The sequence below is a fragment of the Phoenix dactylifera genome, chromosome 4 (genome assembly GCF_051530095.1).
Source record: "Phoenix dactylifera cultivar Ajwa chromosome 4, Ajwa_hap1_PhDact_Kaust_v1.1, whole genome shotgun sequence".
NCBI classification, from domain to species: domain Eukaryota; kingdom Viridiplantae; phylum Streptophyta; class Magnoliopsida; order Arecales; family Arecaceae; genus Phoenix; species Phoenix dactylifera.
In genome coordinates, this window is record NC_143193.1 from 1,209,978 (window position 1) to 1,231,143 (window position 21,166).

At 38.4% G+C, this 21,166-nt stretch overlaps 1 protein-coding gene across 1 annotated transcript; it reads right to left on the minus strand.

The window, feature by feature from the left end:
• Window positions 1-250: 250 nt before the first annotated feature.
• On the minus strand, window positions 251-19,859 carry LOC103708053 (Glycosyl hydrolase family 38 protein). The gene is made up of 29 exons (XM_008792813.5): window positions 19,451-19,859; window positions 19,282-19,365; window positions 19,088-19,176; window positions 18,654-18,828; window positions 17,517-17,636; window positions 17,252-17,338; window positions 17,103-17,174; window positions 15,563-15,676; window positions 14,862-14,962; window positions 14,680-14,773; window positions 14,385-14,552; window positions 14,198-14,287; window positions 13,346-13,411; window positions 13,200-13,256; window positions 11,857-12,076; window positions 11,630-11,763; window positions 11,215-11,283; window positions 11,056-11,115; window positions 4,143-4,214; window positions 3,992-4,039; window positions 3,693-3,812; window positions 3,380-3,445; window positions 3,043-3,155; window positions 2,833-2,917; window positions 2,263-2,373; window positions 2,092-2,184; window positions 863-910; window positions 650-718; window positions 251-583 (listed from the first exon to the last, which is right to left on the minus strand). The coding sequence occupies exons 1-29, from the start codon at window positions 19,673-19,675 to the stop codon at window positions 359-361; spliced, it is 3,075 nt and encodes a 1,024-aa protein (XP_008791035.3). The 5' UTR covers window positions 19,676-19,859; the 3' UTR covers window positions 251-358.
• Window positions 19,860-21,166: the final 1,307 nt, after the last annotated feature.

The window sequence follows — 21,166 nt, forward strand, 5'->3', positions numbered from 1 at the left end:
CTATCTTGACATGTAACAAGAATTACATAAACCAAACTGTGATGGACTGATTATATATGAACTTCACCATGATTGGGGGCTTCTTGTGGCAATTTCAAACCCTCTAACAACCTGAACGCCTACTATATATACGATCGCTGTACTTTCAGGACATCATAAACAAGAAAACTAGCGCTTTTACAGATCAAATGATCAACAGATAGCCATACCTGATCAGCTTCAGATATGAAAGTCCTTGCTCCACCATAAATGACAGTCAACTCGACATTATTCATAACAATTTCAATTGTTACAATGTGGGAATATTACTAGGATACACTAGAGAACATTGGTGATGAAGGTGGGAGTCACCATTAATTCAAGGTTGCCCCATTCTGGGGAAGAAAATATACCCAAAATTGATAAGAAATGTGCGGATTTCCATTGGACCCAACTCCACCACCAGCTTGGTAGGATCAACAGGACCCCCCCTTACCACGGTTCCTGAACCTGTAGAACCCTCAGCTTTCCATTTTAATCTCTTCTTCTCCATTGTATCCCTCTCTTGATTAGCAGATAAGTTCATCTCTGTGATCTTGCTGACCTGAATTGTTACAATTACAAGTCAGGGTAATTCTATTGAAAATACCAGTTCAGCTGCATGTTTTACCTTCTTGTCAGGGAACATTTTCTTGAGCTCCACATAGGCCATGGTTGAAAGATCTTTATCCTCTCCCACCTTGAGAACACGGGGAAAAAAAAAGATTAGGAAAGATGGGAAAGATGAAAAAAACTGATTTCCGAGTTCTGTCAAAGCTCAGTTGGCAAGAGATGCCACATCATTTAACTGTTATCTGGATAAACATAGAAAGAAATATAAGACCTCATAAAGGTGAGCCAGACGAAGGAGAACACTTCCATCTTCAAGTGCCTGACAGTAAATTTGCAAAGATGGTAAGGAAAAGGTGTAATACACTTGGATAAATACCATACTTCATCTGTGATTAATCAAAACATGACAGGGCCCAGTAACATTTACACTCCTTATGTTGAAGACCTGGAGCTCATGACAAGACACCTGAATTATAACAAGCATGACTAGGGGATTGAGATGCATGTTTCTTGGCATGTGACAAGTGAATTACATATAAAACTAATTGTGGTACTATTATAACATAATGTGTTTCCAAATTCCAAGGGTACTCCAATCTGAATACAAACAGGCTTTCTTTGCCATCTCAGTTGCATCACACGTTTCTTGGTTCCATAGAGAAAAATAGGTTAGTGCCCTTTCAGATCCAGTCTGAGTCAACCGTTAGCAATTTAGATTTCTGAAAGAGCCAGTCATTGGCTCTCATAAATCATTTCAAGCTCATAGAAGCTAATATTAACAGTTAGCTTCCAACAATGTGGTTACAGATGTAGGAAACGTTAGGTTTCAAAACATGTTTCTTCAAGATTATAAGACTGGATGATTCAAGATTTAGGATTTGCAATGCTCCAATATTTGCAGTGTAGGATAATTTTTCTTTTTTCTTGATAACTAAACTAAACTCAAATGTTTGTATCCACTTTAGATCAATTTGCAGAGAAGTGGTCAGCAAGCTACATAACTGCAATCATTACCGGTCAATATTCCTCCGAAGTCTAATAGTAATTGAGGAGATCATGTCAAGAAAAATAAAGGTCAGAAATCTCTGGTGGTTGGATGGATGTGAAATGCAAAAATAAAATCTTCAGCAATCTACATGACTGGAGAACTCTCCCCTCTTAAGAAAGACATATTTGCAAGATATCCTAGGTTTGACAGGTGTATTATGCAGTTTGTTATGTCAGAGACTTAGATTTCACTGACATCACTAGTTTGTTGGAAGTCAAGGCAAACAAATACAAACCTTTAAAAAAAAAAACTCAAGTTATATAATTGCATCAACTACTTGTGTTGGCTTAATGGTTTTTAAAGAGCAACGGAAAAAGCAAATAAAGTCAAAATTACATGATCAAAAGAACTTAGATCAATTGCTTATATATGTGTTTCCTCAATATGATCTGTTGGTCTATTGAGTTAACTATGGTGTTGGAAAGGTCTCTCTGTGGAAAAGAGACAAAAACCTGAAGGGTAATCAATGCGACATTATCTGGCAAGCTGTAGGAGTCCATTGCTGAGAATTTGGGGATGTGAGAACTTGTCCAGTTACCTCCATCCTGAAAATGCAAATGCAAATGCAAACCACATGTAAGAGTGAACACATTAGAAAGACTCATAACCAGGCACAAATTTACCTGTTCCGAGAATGCTAGAAGAAGAGGAGAATATATCTCCTGGCCAAAGGACCGACGCCACTTAGCTCCCTCTCCCAATGGATCAATTCTAAGATAAAATTTTCCTTGAACCTGTTCAAAAGAAAAAGCAAAAAAAAAAAAAAAATATTGAACTGCACATGCACTACCTACAAAAAAATGACTTTGCAAAAATATCTCAGTTAAGATGATTTACGTGTTGTGTGTTTTCATCACAGAATGATGAAGTTTCTAACACTTACTGAACTGGTCAGAAAAATAATGTGTTATGACACAAATGTACTCTCAAACTAGCACTCATGTGTGTAATAATACTGTAATTTGCCTCCTTGAGCACCCATGCTCAAGGAAGCCTAATGTGCTTTCCATCCTCTGGACATTTTTTTCTTCTCAAAACTGGCTTTTGTTTTCAAGCAACATCATCCTAAGACTGCATGTAGATAACTATATTTGTGCCACGGTCATACACGTAAGCTTAAAATAATTTCAGCACCACAAGGGTAAACCCCAGTGGGGAGGAGTTTTTCTGAGGACTCAAAAACATATACATACCGTTAGGCCTTCGCACTTATCATTGATACAAACTGTTTCATTAAGTGCCTCTCCAACTCCTCGACCATCATCATGGAGCAACCTCCTATACCATCAGAAGAAATGAAGCCAATGACATTCCAGATCAATGTCATATAAAAGAAATAAGAATTTTATATATAAGGTAAAACCTACATTTATGAAAGAATCAAAGTAATTGGATGAATGTACCTATGGAGCATCAACTCTATTTGTCCATCCAGTACGCTGGAGCCCCCCACTGAGCGGTCTACCAGAATTGAAAGTTCCGTGCCATTATCCTCCATGTAAATTCCGAGATTAATCTGAAATAACATAACAAGTCTTATTTGCATTTTTCTAGGCATTAGCTAAGTCAGACTCCCAAAAGTTAGGCAGTTCATCTAATGGGAACAATGAAAAGTGTCTGATTTCTTACATGTATTTCAGCTCAGGTTATATAAGCATGAGCTTGGCCATTTTGCCAATGTGAACCTCAGCTACTTTCAGAAATGCATCTATGGAATTTCACTTACAATTGCAAACTTACAGGATAGTAATTCCCGGCAACAGGTTGGTTAACTTGTAATTTCCAGTCTGATCTATAATCTCGAATCTGCAAATGTTGTAATATATTATGCAATTAAAAGGAGGCTTTTGTCATGCACATGCACAATATAACCCCTGTACCAGTGCATAATAATTCAACCAAATATAATCATTAAATGCAAATTATAATGTCATGAACCTTATGAGGCATATGAAAAATGAACAAATGACTTCAGTTTCTAGCTATTGACAACATATTGGGATATTGCCTTGGTTAATTATCAATTCAGAAAGTAGGATGCAATGAAGCATACCCTTTTAATAAAATCACGCCCATTGGAATCTGTATAGAATGTCTTGTTGGTCATCATGGTAGTTGTAACTTGAGTGGCTACTTCTTTCCCAATTCCATCATCGACGGGTATAGGTCCTACCTAGAGTTGAGTATATCATATCATTACTGTCTTCATCATGAACGTTCTAGGGAATAAGCATTTAGGTCAATAAACAACAGAAACACTAAAGAAACTGGAGCATGGAGACCTAATCATGCCCCAACTTCATGCAAGAAAAAAGATATTAGCATCATATATTAAATTGAGAATGTGCTAACTATAAACTCGACTTCTGTATGCTCCTTCCTCTTGTAAACTCTGGTAACCTGCACATCCAATAACAATCATATGAACATGACTGGATTACCAAACTATAATGTCTTGATAATATATAGGCAAAAAACTAATTCTTCTTAGAAATGAGATCACCTGGTATATCCATGGATTGATCTGTTGATGCACTTCATCTAATATAGGTCCTCGTAGAATCGTCAAAGGCGCCTATTACGGCAGATAACATTAGCATACGACAACTTAAACGAACAAGTTTTTTTGCATATCGCACCCAATATTTTATCTATCACTATTTATAAATCAACCCAGAATATATCAATTTAAATTGCAAAATGGCCTATCTTCATTGCAATGAACCATGGTCCCTGGCTCAGTTAACAAAGCGTAGTAAATGACCACTTGACACTTGGTTAGTCTAGACTGGGTCCGTAATGAAAGTGTTGGAACGGACTCACTAGAAGAGTCCGAGTCTTCTGCGCAAATGAAGGAGAGCCCAATACCAGGAATTTGTAGCTACCACAACAGCTATAAATTTGAATTTGAATTTCAAATTCATTCAAATTTGAATTTCAAATTCATTCAAATTTGAATTTCTAATTCATTCAAATTTGGACTCACCAGAAGAGGAATTCTTAGCCATCACAACAGCTGTCAAATTTAGACTCACCAGAAGAGGAATTCTTATCTATCATAACAGCTATAAATTTAAATTTCAAATTCATTCAAATTTGAATTTCAAATATACTATACTTATATAAATCTGTAAACATGATGAATGTAAAATTAAGTGAAAATGAAAATTTCTTTTTCTCAACTCTCATCTTGAATTTCTTTATGGTATCAGAGCCCTAAGACAAACGTCACTCAATATGTTTTCTCCTTAATCTTCTACCTCCAATAACACAACAACCTCTCTTCCCATTTTCAATCCCAATTCCACTCCCAATATCTCCAAACTCACCTGCAACAACTACCCCATATGGAGAGCACAGATGTTGCCATACCTCAAGGATAATAAGTGTTCGGGTACATTGATGGCACTGCAAAAAAAACCTCCTACCAAGCTCACTGCACATGACGGCTCTACCTCTCCAAATCCCGATTATGCTGTATGGGATAGACAAGACAACCTCATTCTTAGTGTAATCAACTCCTCACTCACTGATGAAGTGCTCGCTCAAGTTGTCCACTGTACAACTTCCAGAGATGTCTAGTATGCCCTTGAAACTGCCTTTTTTGCTTAATCTAGAGCCAAAGCCATCCAAGTGTGGTCTCAACTCGCAACAGCTTGAAAAGGTAACATGTCGGCCACTGATTATTTCATGCATATCAAGAGACTCATCGATGAATTTGCCATAGCTGGTCAACCGATGATCTGTGATGACATCATAACCTACATACTTGCGGGTCTTGGCCCCGAGTACGACTCCATAGTTGCAATGATTAACTCCTGCCAGGACTCAATACAACTGAAAGAGGTATACTCCCTACTCTTCACTAGTGAGCCTCGCATCATCCACAACAACCAGCCCCTACCCTTACCAGGAGGTTATGCCAACGTTGCAACAAGGCAACAAAACAACACCTCGAGCCAAGGCCGCGGCAATTCCAATAATTATCGAGGACGGCGGCATGAGCAATATAATGCTGGTAGAGGTAATAGTCAAGAAAACAATCCCATCTCAAACCGCAATTCCTATGGTAACAATAACTCCTCACTTTGGCGTCAATTATGTGAAAGCCCGGACACAGTCCACAAGTGCTTCTATCGTTTTGATATCACCTATCTCCACCCACCTCAACAAAAGAATCCACAAGCCATGGTCGCTTCCAATCAGCAAAACTCTGAGAATGATTAGCATCCCGACACTAGAGCCACTCATCATCTGACTTCCAATCTTAATAACCTCAATATTCGCAGCGATGAGTATAATAGATCTGATCAAATTCAAGTTGGCGATGGCACAGGTTTGAACATTTCTCAATTTGGTACCGCTGAACTATCTACTCCCTCTCATTCCTTCATATTAGATCAAGTTCTTGTTATCCCTCAAATTAAAAAGAACCTTCTTTCTGTTCATAAGTTTGCTCATGACAATCACGTTTACTTTGAATTTCATGACAACTTTTTCCTGATAAAGGATTACTCGAGGAGCATCCAGCATAAAGGCCATCTACAAGATGGTTCATATTGTTTTTCGAAGCCATTTCAACAACAATCTCCTTCAGCCTTTGTTGGTGTTTGAGTCTCCATAACTGATTGGCATCGTAAGTTGGGACATGTGTCCTTTCCCACTGTTAATCATGTTATCTCAGCAACTAAACTCCCAGTTGGTATGAATAAGAGGCAACATGTTTGCCCTGAGTGTCAGATGCCTAAAAGCCATAGTTTACCTTTTCATGCTTCTACTTTCCAAACTTTTTTTTGATACAAACTTTTCAAGCTTCAAAACCTTTAGAATTACTATATTCTGATGTCTGGGGACCAAGTTCGGTCATTTCAAGTTATGGATCACGTTACTATGTTTGTTTCCCTGATGCTTTCACCAAATTCATTTGGCTCTTTCCAATTAAACAAAAATGAGATGCTGAATCAATTTTTCTTCAGCTCCAAAAATATGTAGAACTCCACTTTAACGCTAAGATAAAGGCTATACAAACTGATTGGGGAGGCGAATATCATTGCCTTAATCAATTTTTTAAAACATATGGGATTCATCATCGATTAGCATGTCCTTACACACATGAACAAATGGGCTCCATTGAAAGGCATTATAGGCAAATCGTTGAAATGGGTTTAGCTTTGTTAGCTCACTCCAATCTCCCACAATTATACTGGGAAGATGCATTTTTAACAGCTACCTATATTATCAATCGATTGCCCGTAAAAATTCTCCAACAAAAATTGCCTTTCGAAATGGCTTATAACAAGAAACTTGACTATCAATTCATGTGTATCTTTGGATGTGCCTGTTGGCCAAATTTGAGAGCATACAACAAACATAAAATTGATTTTCGCTCAAAAACATGGGTCTTTATTGGCTATAGTCTCTGCCACCAAGGCTACAAATGCCTCGATCTGTCTACTGGAAAAATCTGTGTCCAGACACGTAGTCTTCAATGAAAACGTATTTCCTTCTGCCTCCCACACTCTAGATAAGAGTCCATCAAATCCTGATGTCATACCTTTGCCCTCCATGATCAATATATCTCCTAGTTTCTCGAGTTTATCAACTAACCATGCAGGTACCATTCAGTCTTCTCCTGTGACCATGCCACTTGAATATAATCAAATCTCTGACACTCAACATGGGAATATAGAAATAGAAGTTGATCGAACTCCAGCAAGGGATATCGACCCCAGCTCAAATGCTGCTGTTGCATAGACCGACCAACACACTATTCCGCTGCCACAACAATCAATTCATCACATGACCACACGATCTCAGACAAACTCTCTTAAACCGAAACAACCATTTGTTGGCAAGATAAAATATCCATTGCCAAAAGCTCTTCTTGCAGAATCATTGCCTAAACTTACAGAACACATATCATACACAGAAGCTTCCAAATATGCGCATTGGAGGGAGGCTATGAATCAAAAATTTGATGCCTTGATGCGCAATGGTACTTGGACCTTGCTACCACCTCCAACATATGCCAACTTGGTTGGCTACAAGTGGGTATAAAGAATTAAGAAGAAAGCTGATGGCACAATAGAGCGGTTCAAAATCCGCCTTGTAGCAAAAGGGTACCACTAGCAACAAGGAGTCGATTTTACTGACACCTTCAGCCCGGTTGTCAAACCGGCAACTATCATGCTTATTTTGTCCATTGAAATGCCCAGAAACTAGTGCCTTCATCAAAGCGATATCCAAAATGCTTTTCTACACGGTGTGTTGCAAGAAGACGTGTATATGAGCCAACCATCTAGCTTCACACATCCAGACTTTTCTCACCATGTTTGTAAGCTTCATAAAAGCTTTATGGACTACGTCAAGCTCCCCGGGCCTGGTTCTCATGCTTAACAGATAAGCTGCAAAGTTATGGCTTCATTGGCTCCAAAGTGGACAGTTCTTTGTACACCTTGCATCGAGGTCAGCTTCATATCTACTTTCTCATTTATGTTGATGATATAATTATCACTGGATCCGATACTCATGAAGTCACCAAAATCATCAACCTACTCGACCAAGAATTTTCTGTCAAAGACCTCGGCAACTTAAGTTTTTTCCTTGGAGTGGAAGCCTTATGGACGCCCTCTGGTCTCTTTCTCACTCAACAAAAGTATATAGTTGATCTTTTACAAAATGTTTCTCTAAACAAAGTTAAACCTTGCAGCACCCCGATGTCTACTTCCTGCCAGTTATCAAAATTTGAAGGTCAAAAATTTGATGATCCCCATCTCCATTGAAGTATTGTTGGCGCCTTACACTATTTGGGCGTTACCAGACCAGATGCCGCATTCGCAGTCCACAGAGTCAGCAAATATATGCATCAACCTCGGATACCTCACTGGCAAGCTGTTAAAAGAATACTAAGGTATCTCAAAAACACAATTTCCTATGGTCTCCACTTATCCTTTCATTCGCATCACACTCTGCATGGTTACACCGACACTGATTGGGCCGGGGACTATGATGACAGAAGAAGTGTTGATGCTTATTGTGTTTTCCATGGTGCAAACCTAGTTAGTTGGAGCTGCAAACAACAGCAAACAGTTGCGAGAAGTAGCACTGAATCAGAATACAAATCCCTGTCCAACACCGCTACTGAGCTTCAATGGTTGCAATCTATACTTAATGATCTTCATTTGCCCTTACAGAAAACTCCTACATTGTGGTATGACAACATAGGTACTACCTACCTCTCCTCCAATCCAGTCTTCTACGTTAGAACGAAGTATATTGAAATCAGTTTCCATACTGTGCGAGAACAGGTGATGAAGAAACAACTGAAAGTGTCATTTTTATCGTCAAAAGATCTGATAACCAATTTACTCACAAAACCTCTATCGATTGTGAGGTTTACGCTTCTTCGAGTCAATCTTCATGTGCAATAACTGCCCATTCGATTGCGAGGACGTGTTAGAACGGACTCACCAGAAGAGTCCGAGTCTTCTGCGCAAGTGAAGAAGAAGCCCAATCCCAGAAATTCGTAGCTGCCACAATAGCTGTAAATTTGAATTTCAAATTCATTCAAATTTGGACTCACCAGAAGAGGAATTCCTAGCTGTCACAACAGTTGTCAAATTTGGACTCACCAAAAGGGGAATTCTTAGCTGTCATAACAGCTATAAATTTGAATTTCAAATTCATTCAAATTTGAATTTCAAATAGGCTATACTTATATAAATCTATAGACATGATGAATGTAAAATTAAGAGAAAACAAAAATTTCTTTCCCTCAACTCTCATCTTGAATTTCTTTAGAAAGGGAAGCAAAAAACCATGATAAGAGAAGGAAACATAGTGGTAGATTGATCTCGGGAATCTTGTAGGCCATGTTACAAAGGCCATCTAGAAGAAGTGCTTGGCTTTCGTCCACGGACCCAAACCAAGAGCCATATGAATGACTCTCAATCTCACTTACACTCCTCCCTCTTGTTGTTGAAGTCGTACCTGCCCCCACAAAACTCATCCCTCCTCTGTCACCATCAAGGACACCATCCTCACCCATTGGTTCCCCTTCACCTCTTCTCATGGCGCCAAAGCCCACCTTATGTCATCCAGTGTAGCCCCCCCACCCCACCCATCGCCCAGCAAGCTCATCTACTATTGCACCACCCCTTCCACTTCGAGCTCGATCATATCATTAGTGAGATCATCCACCTTATGAGTCGACACATCAACCTCTCTCTTACCAGTCTCTGAGCTCGCCATAGCTATATTAACGGTAACACATTCAGATCCAAGAGTTTCCTCCTACTTGTCATCCTCCCCTTCTTCGAATAGAGGATGGTTCACCTGAGATGATGGGGTTGCCAATGGTATTTGAACTCCCCGCTTTTGCTCTCCTTCCCCTCCTTTTGGGTATCAGATCCCCACGTCCGTTACTTGTATTAGCAGACTTAGGATTCACCATGGGAGGCCCCTTCTCCCTTCGCTTGATCTCATCGAGCAAGAAAATGATGAGCACGTCCTCATTCCTACTCTTAAATAAAAACATGACCTTCCATTCTTGACCATTTGAATGATCCTGCAGTACATGTAGAATGAGTTCTTGGGGTTCTTCACGGTCATGATCATCCCCAGCAACAACAACAGCAACCCCGCTGACTTCATCTTCGAGCTCGATAACACAATCCTTGATTCCTCTTGCGCAGCGCTCGATCGGTTTTCTTCAGCGAATCTTTTGAGTCCCTTCTAGCTATGAGAGGCAGTCGATGAAGTCGAGTAGCTCCTTCTCAAAGGCTTCTTGAAGGACGAGGGGAGACAGAGAAGGGAACCCGTCAAATTAGGGTTAAGGGTTTGGAGATGGGTCTCTTCAGCAGGGCACTGGAGCTTGCCATTGTAGAGGTCGCAGCTGCCCATAAGCTCAAAGAATTGGAGCTTGGCGGAGGGTGTTTTCATGGGGGTGGTCCTGTTGGGGAATGGGGAATGGAAGGTTACATGTGGGGTTTTGTGGGAGAAGGAGTGGCAAAGAAGAGGGTATTAAATGGTTTTGTATTGGAACAGAAGACACCATTGTTTTGAAGAAGAAGAAGAAGAAGAAGAAAGGAGTGGAAGGAGAAAATGGAAGGAGAAGAAGAGGGGACAGGGGTAAGTTCATCTCCTAACTTACAATTATCTCACCTAAACACCTAAACAAGCACTCGTCCATAATCTAGAGTAAACCTAACCCAAGGTACTTGCGGCAAAATAGCTGAAAATTATTTGAGTCGATTTGTAAATAATGATCATGAGAAGTTTTATATGTAATATCAACAAAATATTGGGTGTGATATGTAAAAAAACCAAATGAAAAATTCCATGACTTTTTTTTAAGAAATCATCATGAATAGGTCCTTTCTTCCAATAAATCAATTGTTTTAGAAAGCATTAGATACCTGTCCTTCAGGTTTTATGGGAAATGAACCATTTGGGCGAAATATATATGCTCCAGATGCCTTCAACAAGCAAAACAATCTTTTAGTGCTAGCTTATATATATTGGAGAAACATAGTGCAAGATTTAGTAAATTTATCACTTAAAACAAGGGAATATACCTGAAGGTCGGTGCCATTTTTATCATAGCCAGCATAAAAGCTATATGATTGCTCAACATTTGCTTTCACCTTGGAGAAAGACAAAATTATTTTAGACATAAATGAGGTTTAGAACCACCCTGATCCCCCCTCCCCAAAAAAGATAAAATAAAATAATGGTAATAATAATAACAGTTCCCTAAAATAATTTCTCAGCGGATAGAAGACCACAAACTGGCAGAGATAACTTGTAGTTTCACCATTTAGATTTTGAAATTACCAAATCTTATAAAGCAGTTTTCGACTATGGGATACACAGAGAGAATAGAAACCTAAAGATGGTATCATGGTAGGAAGGAAGCAGTTTTAAATAAATAAAAGAATAAATATTACAAGTCCTAACATGACACCTAAAAGTGCCTATTTAAATGCATACCAAGTTTCTGGTATTAAAATAGTGAGATAGTTTTCGCTCATCTGCATTATACAGAAGCTTTAAATGTCCTTGCCCAACTTCTATACTGCTACTCTTACTTCCTTGTGATGAGTACAGTGACGACATGGCGGCCCCTGCAGTGGCACTTATTCATCAGCAAAGAAACCATTTCTTTTACTCCAAAAATTATCATACAAACAACAATCTAGCAAATAGACAAGTTTCACCTGGCTGCTTTGAATTTGAAACAAAGTAAGTGTTGAAACCAAGAGGTGGTACAGATACTGGAAATGCAAGCCAAAATTTAGGTTTAACACTTGGGGATATGCCTAAGTATGCCTTGACATAGTGGTTTCTTATATAGACTGAAGCATCGGCCAAAGGTAAAAGCTGCGACTCAATTTCTCTTCCTTCAGAATCATGAACAACAACAGATTCGCTGATAACCTGTAGCATGTTTGATAAAAAATCAGTTGAGAATGAACTTTTCTAAAAAAAATGAAAGAAAAGAAAGCAATTGCATAATCCCAATATAAACACAATTTTATTTCACTAATGAAAAAGGCAAGTGGTTAATATATATTCGGGGAAATGAAAGAGCAAAATATTAGTGCCATGAAGAGGATATGGTGCTTTTCATTAAATTTACTCTTCTTATCACTTCTTCTCTCTTTATCTATAACCGGACTCTATCAAGGGATCCAAGTAGTGGAATCTTGGAGTATTGCTCCTTGATTGATGAGCTTAAACTGCTTAGTCAACCAGGTTCCCCTTATGATCAATTGGATGCCTTAAATTGTTAAGAAAAACTCCTCTCCAGCCCAAAGTTGCCTTCACAACAAGGAATACTGAATCGGCCCATACCTGCCGGTTCAGCCCGTACCGAACCGGTACCGGCTCTGACCGATCCAGTTTGGTCTTAAAAACCGATACCACCTTGTATCAGTCGGTACCGGCCCGTACCGGTACCGGCGCCCACAGGTACGTCGTTACGGTCGGTACGGCGGACCTTGCTTCACCATGAATTTGGGACTGATTCATGTAGATCTTTTTGAATAGGAGCCAGTTGTGTAAAATTTTTGCAAAATTCGATTGAGAATGCAATGATCAACAAAAAGACCATAAAGCTGGGATGAATTGCAAGGTTAAAAGGCATTAAGAGGGGAAAATAATGCATTGTACACCATATTAAGAACTTCTTATATGCCAGATTGCCAGATCTGACCATAGGGGAGTGTGTTATTTACCAGATAGAAAACATTTTAGATGTAAGATTGGAATATTTTAGATGTAAGATTGGAATAAATTTGATATCCTATAAAGCTACGGGAGGAGGTGATATTATAAGGCAATCGTTTCTTTCTTACCATATGCAGATCAAGCAGATGCATTATTCGAATTTGACCAGGCAAGATCATATCATTGAACACTGACGGAAGAGATAATGCAATCAATATAGGACTTTAGCTCTTTATAAGCATACAGTACATTCACATAAGAAGACAAATCAAAATAACATAAAAATGATATTAATAAGAATCAGGATGAGTCACACAATCAATGTACATACAGGTATGTGGATGACATCCTCCCGTTTCCACCCAAGAGAATTGTAGAGAAGAACAACCTGAAATTTTTAAACAGAATACGTGCATGAACCCCAAACAGGTAAGTCATTAGAAGAAACGAACTATGAAATGTCGAACTAAGTCTTACCAAGTTTCTTCCAGTAGATAAGTCTAGTTCAGATGGAGGACAGTAACTTATGTTGAGAAGAGGACACTGCAAATTGGGGAAAAAAACTCATATTAAGATTCAAGAAATTGAGAGACAAAATTCTTACTCAAGTTTTATCCATAAAATAGAGAGTACAGATCAGAAATATATAATTACAAAGTCCCACAAGTTATGCAAGAAATGGGAAAACAGAAACCTAAATCTTGTGTAAAAGAAACGAGGAAAATCTTTTAGAAAAATACAACTATACTGTATTTCAAAAATATGTTTCATCTCCAGCAAATTAGCATGTGCATTTATTTACTTAGTAAATATAATCTGAGTTTATAATTTCAAAAAAGGCATTATTTAGGTATTGTTTAGAAAAGACACCATCTAATATTACCGTAGTAATTGCAGCAGTTACACACTAATATGCTTATATGATCTATTTTCTCAAAAGTTAAAGTCAGTAGAATACATCTAGCAAAGTCAAAAAATGCAGCAGTTTGCATGGCTGCAGTTAGCATAACAGGTAATTTCGTAAGGTGTGGTTCCACATTCACAGAAACACACTGTATCACTGCACATGCAAACTCTGACCTTAACAATAATCCAAGTAGCACATATCTTTAATAGTTCAATAAATAGATCCTTGAGAGGTGGAAAAACATGGTATTGGTCCAAGAAAACCATCTCCAGACATCCATTGATACTTTAACTGCCATTCACTTTAGCAGCATTTTGCTATAAGTGATCATGTCACAAAGTCAGCAGTATGATGTAGACAGATAATTGCATGAAATATTAGAAGCTCTAACATATGAACAGAAATAACTATTTATTTGTTACCTGTTCAAACTTCATCGCTGGTTTGTAACACCCTGATTTTGAGTCTGAACTTGTCAAGCAAGCAAGTGAAGATTCAACTAACTTCTCAGCCTGCAAATAATATCAAAGTATCGAAGTGGTTTTTTATCTTAGAAGGGAGACGTGGAAGAAACATAAGACTATAATATGCTTAAATTTAATTTATCACCTCTGCATAGCCAATTGATAATCGTTTGGCATAATCATTTGCTACATGCTGCTTTTCTGTTCCACTAACTGCATCATGATGTTGAGATATAGCTAAAGCATCAGCCAGACTGTCACTTGTGGGGCCTGAGTTCTTTCTTCCTATGAGAAATTCCAATTGCCGAGCTGCCTGAACTTATACAACATTTCATAAAGACAAATGATAAACAATAAACACATACATTTAGAAATATAAAAACTGCAAACAACCTTAAAATTTTAATATTTAATAGGTACAGAAGTGAATGATAACCTACCAGATAGTAAGCACTCATTGTTCTTACGTAGCCTTTTAGGGCAGGCCTGCTTGTGAAGTACCCTGTCCAATATGCATTTGGATTATCTGCATATCTGAAAATATAAACATTAATTCTCTGTACAGATGCAACAGAATTCTAGATAATTGATAGTGGTTACACATATTAAATATTTAACTTACGGGAAGAAGTCATCAGTCTTCAGAGGCCACGACTCATTTGCTGCATACTTTGCATCAGTGTAAATGGATGGTGTTGAATACAAGGCATTGACCCGCCCATCCTTAAGTGCAGGGAAACAGTACTTCAGAAGGAGATAACAAATCCCAGATTTTACAGAGAAAATGGATATAACTGTGAAAACTCACAAATTCAAGCTCGTTAGCCTGATAATCAAATTAAAGTAACATTCCTGGCAATGACTGTATGTCCCTCCTTTCAACTGACCACACATTAGAGAGTGCTCATTTTCGAAGCCATTGGAAAGTTGGAAGATAAGACCGAAAGGACAGAGACAAGCAGTCAAAGGTACTGTGGAAGTCACCTACTAACTACTAAGGGAATGAAGTTGACTTTTGCTATTAGAGACAGGTGCAGATGTGCTCAAAGGAACATTCCAAATAAGCAGTCCATAGATACAGGTTTTTGACAAGTTCACTTAAAATCAGTTCAAACATACAAGCCATCCTTCCTATTACAGGAAATTCTGAGACAATTATAGGGCTTCGGACCACAGTATTTCACAAACAATAAGGAAAAATTTGCTAGTGAAGGGTAAAAAAGAGAGACATGTTTTCAAACATGATACTCTTTTGTTCAAAGCCTCAAACATACAATAATGAATTGGTAGTATTTGGAAAATGTGCCAGCAGAAAAAAATTACCTTATTGACATAATGAATGAATTTATCTAACTGCCTGAACCATGAAGTCGCATATTGGTACTTAAAATCTGTCCCCATGGTAAACATGATATGATTTGTTCTCGTCACATTTGCCTGCAAAGAAATGCAACTTCTTACAAAATTTCTCATATACCAGAAGCATGTTATAATAAAACAATTTCAGGGAGCCTAGACCAACTATAGAAAGTAGAAACTATACATGTTGCACTCAAAAGCAATATTTACCTAGTTTACCTCAAAACATGACATGCAGAAAAAGCGACAAGGAGTCTTGGAGTAGCCAAAACTTCAGCCTCTGAAGTCCCAGAACACCAGCACTTTCATATATGCAAATGCACATGGATGCATGCATACATGTATATGTGTATATGCATGCATAGAGTATCAACCTAAATTGTATCACTGCAACTAACAAAACTAGGATGTTCCCGTTGGCACCCCTCTCATCCAGGCTAGCACTAGGGAGAGGTCCTGATGTGAAATCACAAGGTGGCACTCCCACCATAGTTCTCCAAAAAAAATAGAAGTAAGAAAAAAAGGAAAGAAAGAAAGAAAGTAAGATGCAGCTGCAAAATACATTGCACATCAGCAATAAGGATCATGACCTAAACATCTAAATTACCTACAAAATCGAAAATCTAATGTTTTAGGTATTTCTTGCCTATATATCTGGTTGGCAGAGAAATGGACAATCCTAGTGATTAAGATGCACAAATTAAATAGTTGATTCAGTTCATGGATTGAAAGTATTTGAATCCAAAGTAATTTACAATGTGAAATTATCAACAACTATATGGATTCTAAGTTTACATATCTCGCCATACATTTATGAACACTCAGTCTAGAGAAAAGAAATATCTAAAACATTGGAATTTTGGTTATGTAATCATTTTAGATGTTGTAGGTCTTGATTAAATGTGGATTCACAATTTTGTAACCCAACATGTATCTTCCACCGCCACAATTTTGAACTCAAATTCCAACTGTAAGAATGCAGCGTAACGTCATGTTAGGTTATAATAACTGAAATGGTGTAGAATTCCGACAATGTTTCTTGCAGTTGAGTGTCCATGAGAATCAACAAGAATTGTGCAAGTGGGCATAACACTCCATGGTCATAAAGCCGAGGAATGTGGTGTTGTTTCCAGCTTCAAAAGGCATTGACACTGTGAAAGTTGTAAAGTGTCCACATAACTTCGGTTCTCACCGTACACAAGATTCCATGCAACTTGTCGTACCCACACCAAATGGCATCATCCTGGAACTTTCACTTATTTCATACAATTTTGCAGAAATATACCAGAATTTATGCTTAAGCTTCGCATGAACTTCTAAAGAAACCATGTTCTTTTACACGTCTCAAGATAGACTAATAAGATTCCACAGAGAATACCCAAATAGTTTGTCTTGTACAAGCATTTTAAATTTTTAATGAACTTTGGAACTCAAGGAACTCAGGAATCCAAGTGCGAAAAGAAAATGGGGATATGGACTGAAATCAAGCTAAAAATCAGCCTACCTGTGCTATAGCTGCAGCTACAAAATCATTCACTCGTTCTTCAACATTATAATCAAACAAAAGTACATCATCCTACACCAAAAAGGAACACAAAGGTCAATTCCTAAGCATATATCCAAAACATTTAAGGAACTTGTCAGTAGAATCACCTGAATAACAGGAGACTCAGCATTAACTTCAAAATAAAAATCACCAGGGGGAGGTTCATAGTTCTTGGGAAATATGCCAGTGAAAATCTAAAATGAAAGAATAAACATTACAAAATACTTTAGACAGTGTAATGCAAAAAAAGTTACAGTGATTCAACAAATCAAGTGACATACTAATAGAATAGTGCCAACAATAATCAGGTTCCGAACTGATGTATCTTCTATAAGACAAGTGCCAAGAGATTGTGTATAACAGGATGCTCACATCTGCAGATGAGCCAAGGGTCTTGGAACCCCGCCAGACAACCTCCAGACTTTTCAGGTCTTTCCTCTTTTCCCGGTCTTGGTAATCGATACGTGAGAAATAAAGAGCATCAAATCCAACCTGCAGATTGTAAGAAGATTTCAGCAACCCACCCATGTGTAGTGGGAAGAAAGGAGGATAAAGGAGGTCCTCCACCTATGTTTTGTACATAGCCGGTCCTAAGCCCAGATAAAGGAAAAGGGTTGTGGTAGGTTAAAACTAGAGTCCCATCCTATGAACATGAATCCATAAAAGTTGGAAGAAAAGATGCATATTCTGAAATATAGAAAACAAATAAGCAAATACATTTTCAGACTGAAAGGATGCAATAATTGCATCACTGAATGTGAAAGAGTGCTGGTTCTCAGTTGTTCAACTAAAGAGATGCAATGGAAGGATGTTACCATTGATTAGATGGATGGAGAGGTGAATGTAGTAATTTGATAGAAGTGATAGAAATAAATGAAATGGAAGATAACACTAAGTGGATCAAAGCAATCAGGGGGAGATGAACAAAGATCAATTCAACTAATAAACAGAGAAAATGAGCAAAGAAACATGAATACCTGCTCATGTGCCTTTCTGACACAGTGTAAGAATGTTTTTGTTCAACTTACAGATCAAACATTTAAAGCCAAGGGCATTGATTTATCAGCTAATTTTCTTCAATAATGATCAGTCCAGTGGGCATTATTAATTACCAAAAGCAGCATTTTTTCCTCCATTAGAGTGGAAAGTGACAGTTGTATAGATCAGCATCGCATGCTATGGATCACAAACTAAGATCAAGATACAAAGAAGATCAGGTATTAAGAAAAGGAAGACTAGTCAAAAGATTAATTAATAGGCAATATTAAAATCTATTGCAGATAAGGCAAGTGTTGGGCAGTGATAATTCTCTTGACGGATGCTGTGCACGAATATCAAGTCAACCTGGTCTTTAGCATTGAATGTTGAGCTTTATAACATAAACCAGAAACCAATTCATTAGAAATTACATCCTAACACCCATCACTAACCCACAGCCTGATGTGGAGTGTATTTAAGAAATAAAAAGTAAGAGCTTGAGAAGGAGAGAGGAGGAATCAAAGGCAACACCTCTGCACTAAGTAAGTAAGCTTGCACTGATGAATGTCCAAATGGATCTATCTGCCAACCGATCCTTGGAGTCTGACCAAACTCTTGCTTGAGGAATCGGTGCCCAAGTGTTGTCTGGTCGATCATATCAATGTAATGCACCGCTGCCTCATCGTGCATGCACATGCCCCCATTTCTTCAATCCCGAAAATTACACCAAAGGTTATTTTTTTAAAAAAGAAAATCTTTATTTGCAAAAAAAAAGGGATACGCAAATAACCAAAAATCTCCATGCTCATATAATGCAGTTCGCTTGAAAAATTCAGAAAAGAAAATGATTACAAAAAAAATAAGGTCAACAAGAACACTGATATTATGGAGCATTTTATTGTGAGAATAATTAACCGCAATTAATGTTCGATGATATAATTACTATAAAGTAAGTGAGAATTTACATGAATTCTAATTGACCAGAGCTGACTAGCTCCTTCACTATCTTCTTGATAGCATTGTTCTGCTGCCTCCACCATCGCTGGAAGAATGCCTGCAATCACTTGAAATCAAAACCCTAATCCCAACCAACAACTCCAACTCAAAATCGAACACTCCCCCACCAAACCCAAATCAAAGAACAGAACTCCAGACAGACCGTCTCCACATAGATGAACCTCCGATTCTCATCCGCCAGCAGCGCCGTCACCATCGAATCCAAAACATTCTGCACACAAGCCCCCTAGTACCCAAAAATAACAACAACAAAAAAAAAATCAGTAAAAAAATTTCGGAAAAAATGGTGAACGGAGTTGGGTGCAGGTAACCTGGATGGAGTTGTTGGAGCCGACGTAGTACTGATCGACGGTCTTGAGCCAGCCGACGTCGTCGTGGGTGTGGGCGACGAGGTGGACGTTGAGCTTATCGGGGACGATCCTTTGTGTGGTGTTGTATGCGATGTACTCGGACTCCACCGGCGCCCAGATTCCGACGAAGAGAAAGAGGAACAAGAGGAGGAGAGGAGGACGTCGGCGAATGGGGTCGATCGCCATGGATTCCGCTCAAGATGGAGGCGGACGGCCGCGGCGGCAGCGGAAGGAGGAGAAGGGCCAGAGAGAGAGAGAGAGAGAGCGATGCTTTCGATGGTGAGAGTCTTATAACTTGGCCTCTACTTCTCGGCAGGGGACGGAGAGTGGCGACTTCAAGCTGAGTTCTGGTATTCCTAGGGAGTAAGATAGCAGTGCACGTGGACCCCGCCTGATTTGTCTGTACGTTTTAGTTTAAAGTTGCCACGTATAACGTAGTACGGAAGTTAGGTTGTTCTGGAGTCATGCTCGATGCATGGCAATTGTTTGGATAAGACGAGGCACATGGTGTTCTTAAATTTATTTAAAAATTATAGAGGCATCTTTTTCTTTTTTCTTTTTTTCTTTTTTTTTTTTGATAAAAGCAGCTACTCATCTCATGTAGATCGAATATGAGTACAGCTATCCAGATCATAGAAAAGTAAAAAGTATAAATGTGGAGGAACGTCTGATATAAACAAAAAAAAACCGCGGGAATGCCAAGCGACAAAGGAGGTAACCCAGTCTGCTGCCCAGTTCGTCTCTCTGAACACATGTACCCACTGCAAGTCAATCATCATCTGGGTCGTCCTACGGGCATCTCTTTTTAACTTCCGGCATGTTTCACTTTCACCCTAAATTATTAAATTTTTCGGTAAACAACCAAAACTTAATTTTCGCTACAATATAATCAATCCATTCATTTTTATTATAAATTATTATCACATGATTGACACATAATAACAAAATATTCATAAAATTTTGGTAATAACCTTTTCACTAATTTAGGAGGAGAATTCTTGTTTTGGCGGGAATTAAAGAAAAGAGGAAGATGATTGAAAAAAATAAAAGAATGACAAAAAAAACTAGGGCATCTACTAGGATCATCCAATAATTGCTTTGAGATCTATACATATGAATAACAAAGTATAAAATACTTTAAAATTTGTGCAGGCAGATGGATGAATGATAAAGGATGAAATACTTTGAGATTTGTACAGCCAGATGAATAACAGATGATGAAGTGCTCTGAGATCTGTGTAGGCAGATGGATGAATGATAAAGGATAGAGCACTCTGAAATCTATGCAGATGAATGAATAATAGAAGATGGAACATTTTTAGATTTGTGCAGATGAATGAATGACAGAGGACGGAGTGTTTTGAGAGCTGTTCGGGTGGATGAATAACAAAGGATGGTGAGCTTTGAGATCTAAGCGAGCAGTGAATCGGTGCAGACGATGTGGAGATCAATAGAGAAGGTTGGGATCAAGGTTAGTCCGAACGAGCACCCGCCATCAAGAAGGTGGCAGGTGGATGGAACTCAGTGGATTGAGACAGATTTGACTTAAGAAAAGAGATGAAAATATAGTTTATTTTGTCAAATTGGGAAATGGCTACTGTAGATTCAATTTTATCAACCAATCGGGGGGAAAAAAAGCCAGACTGTTACTGAGAGGGATAAAATTTTCAAAAAAAA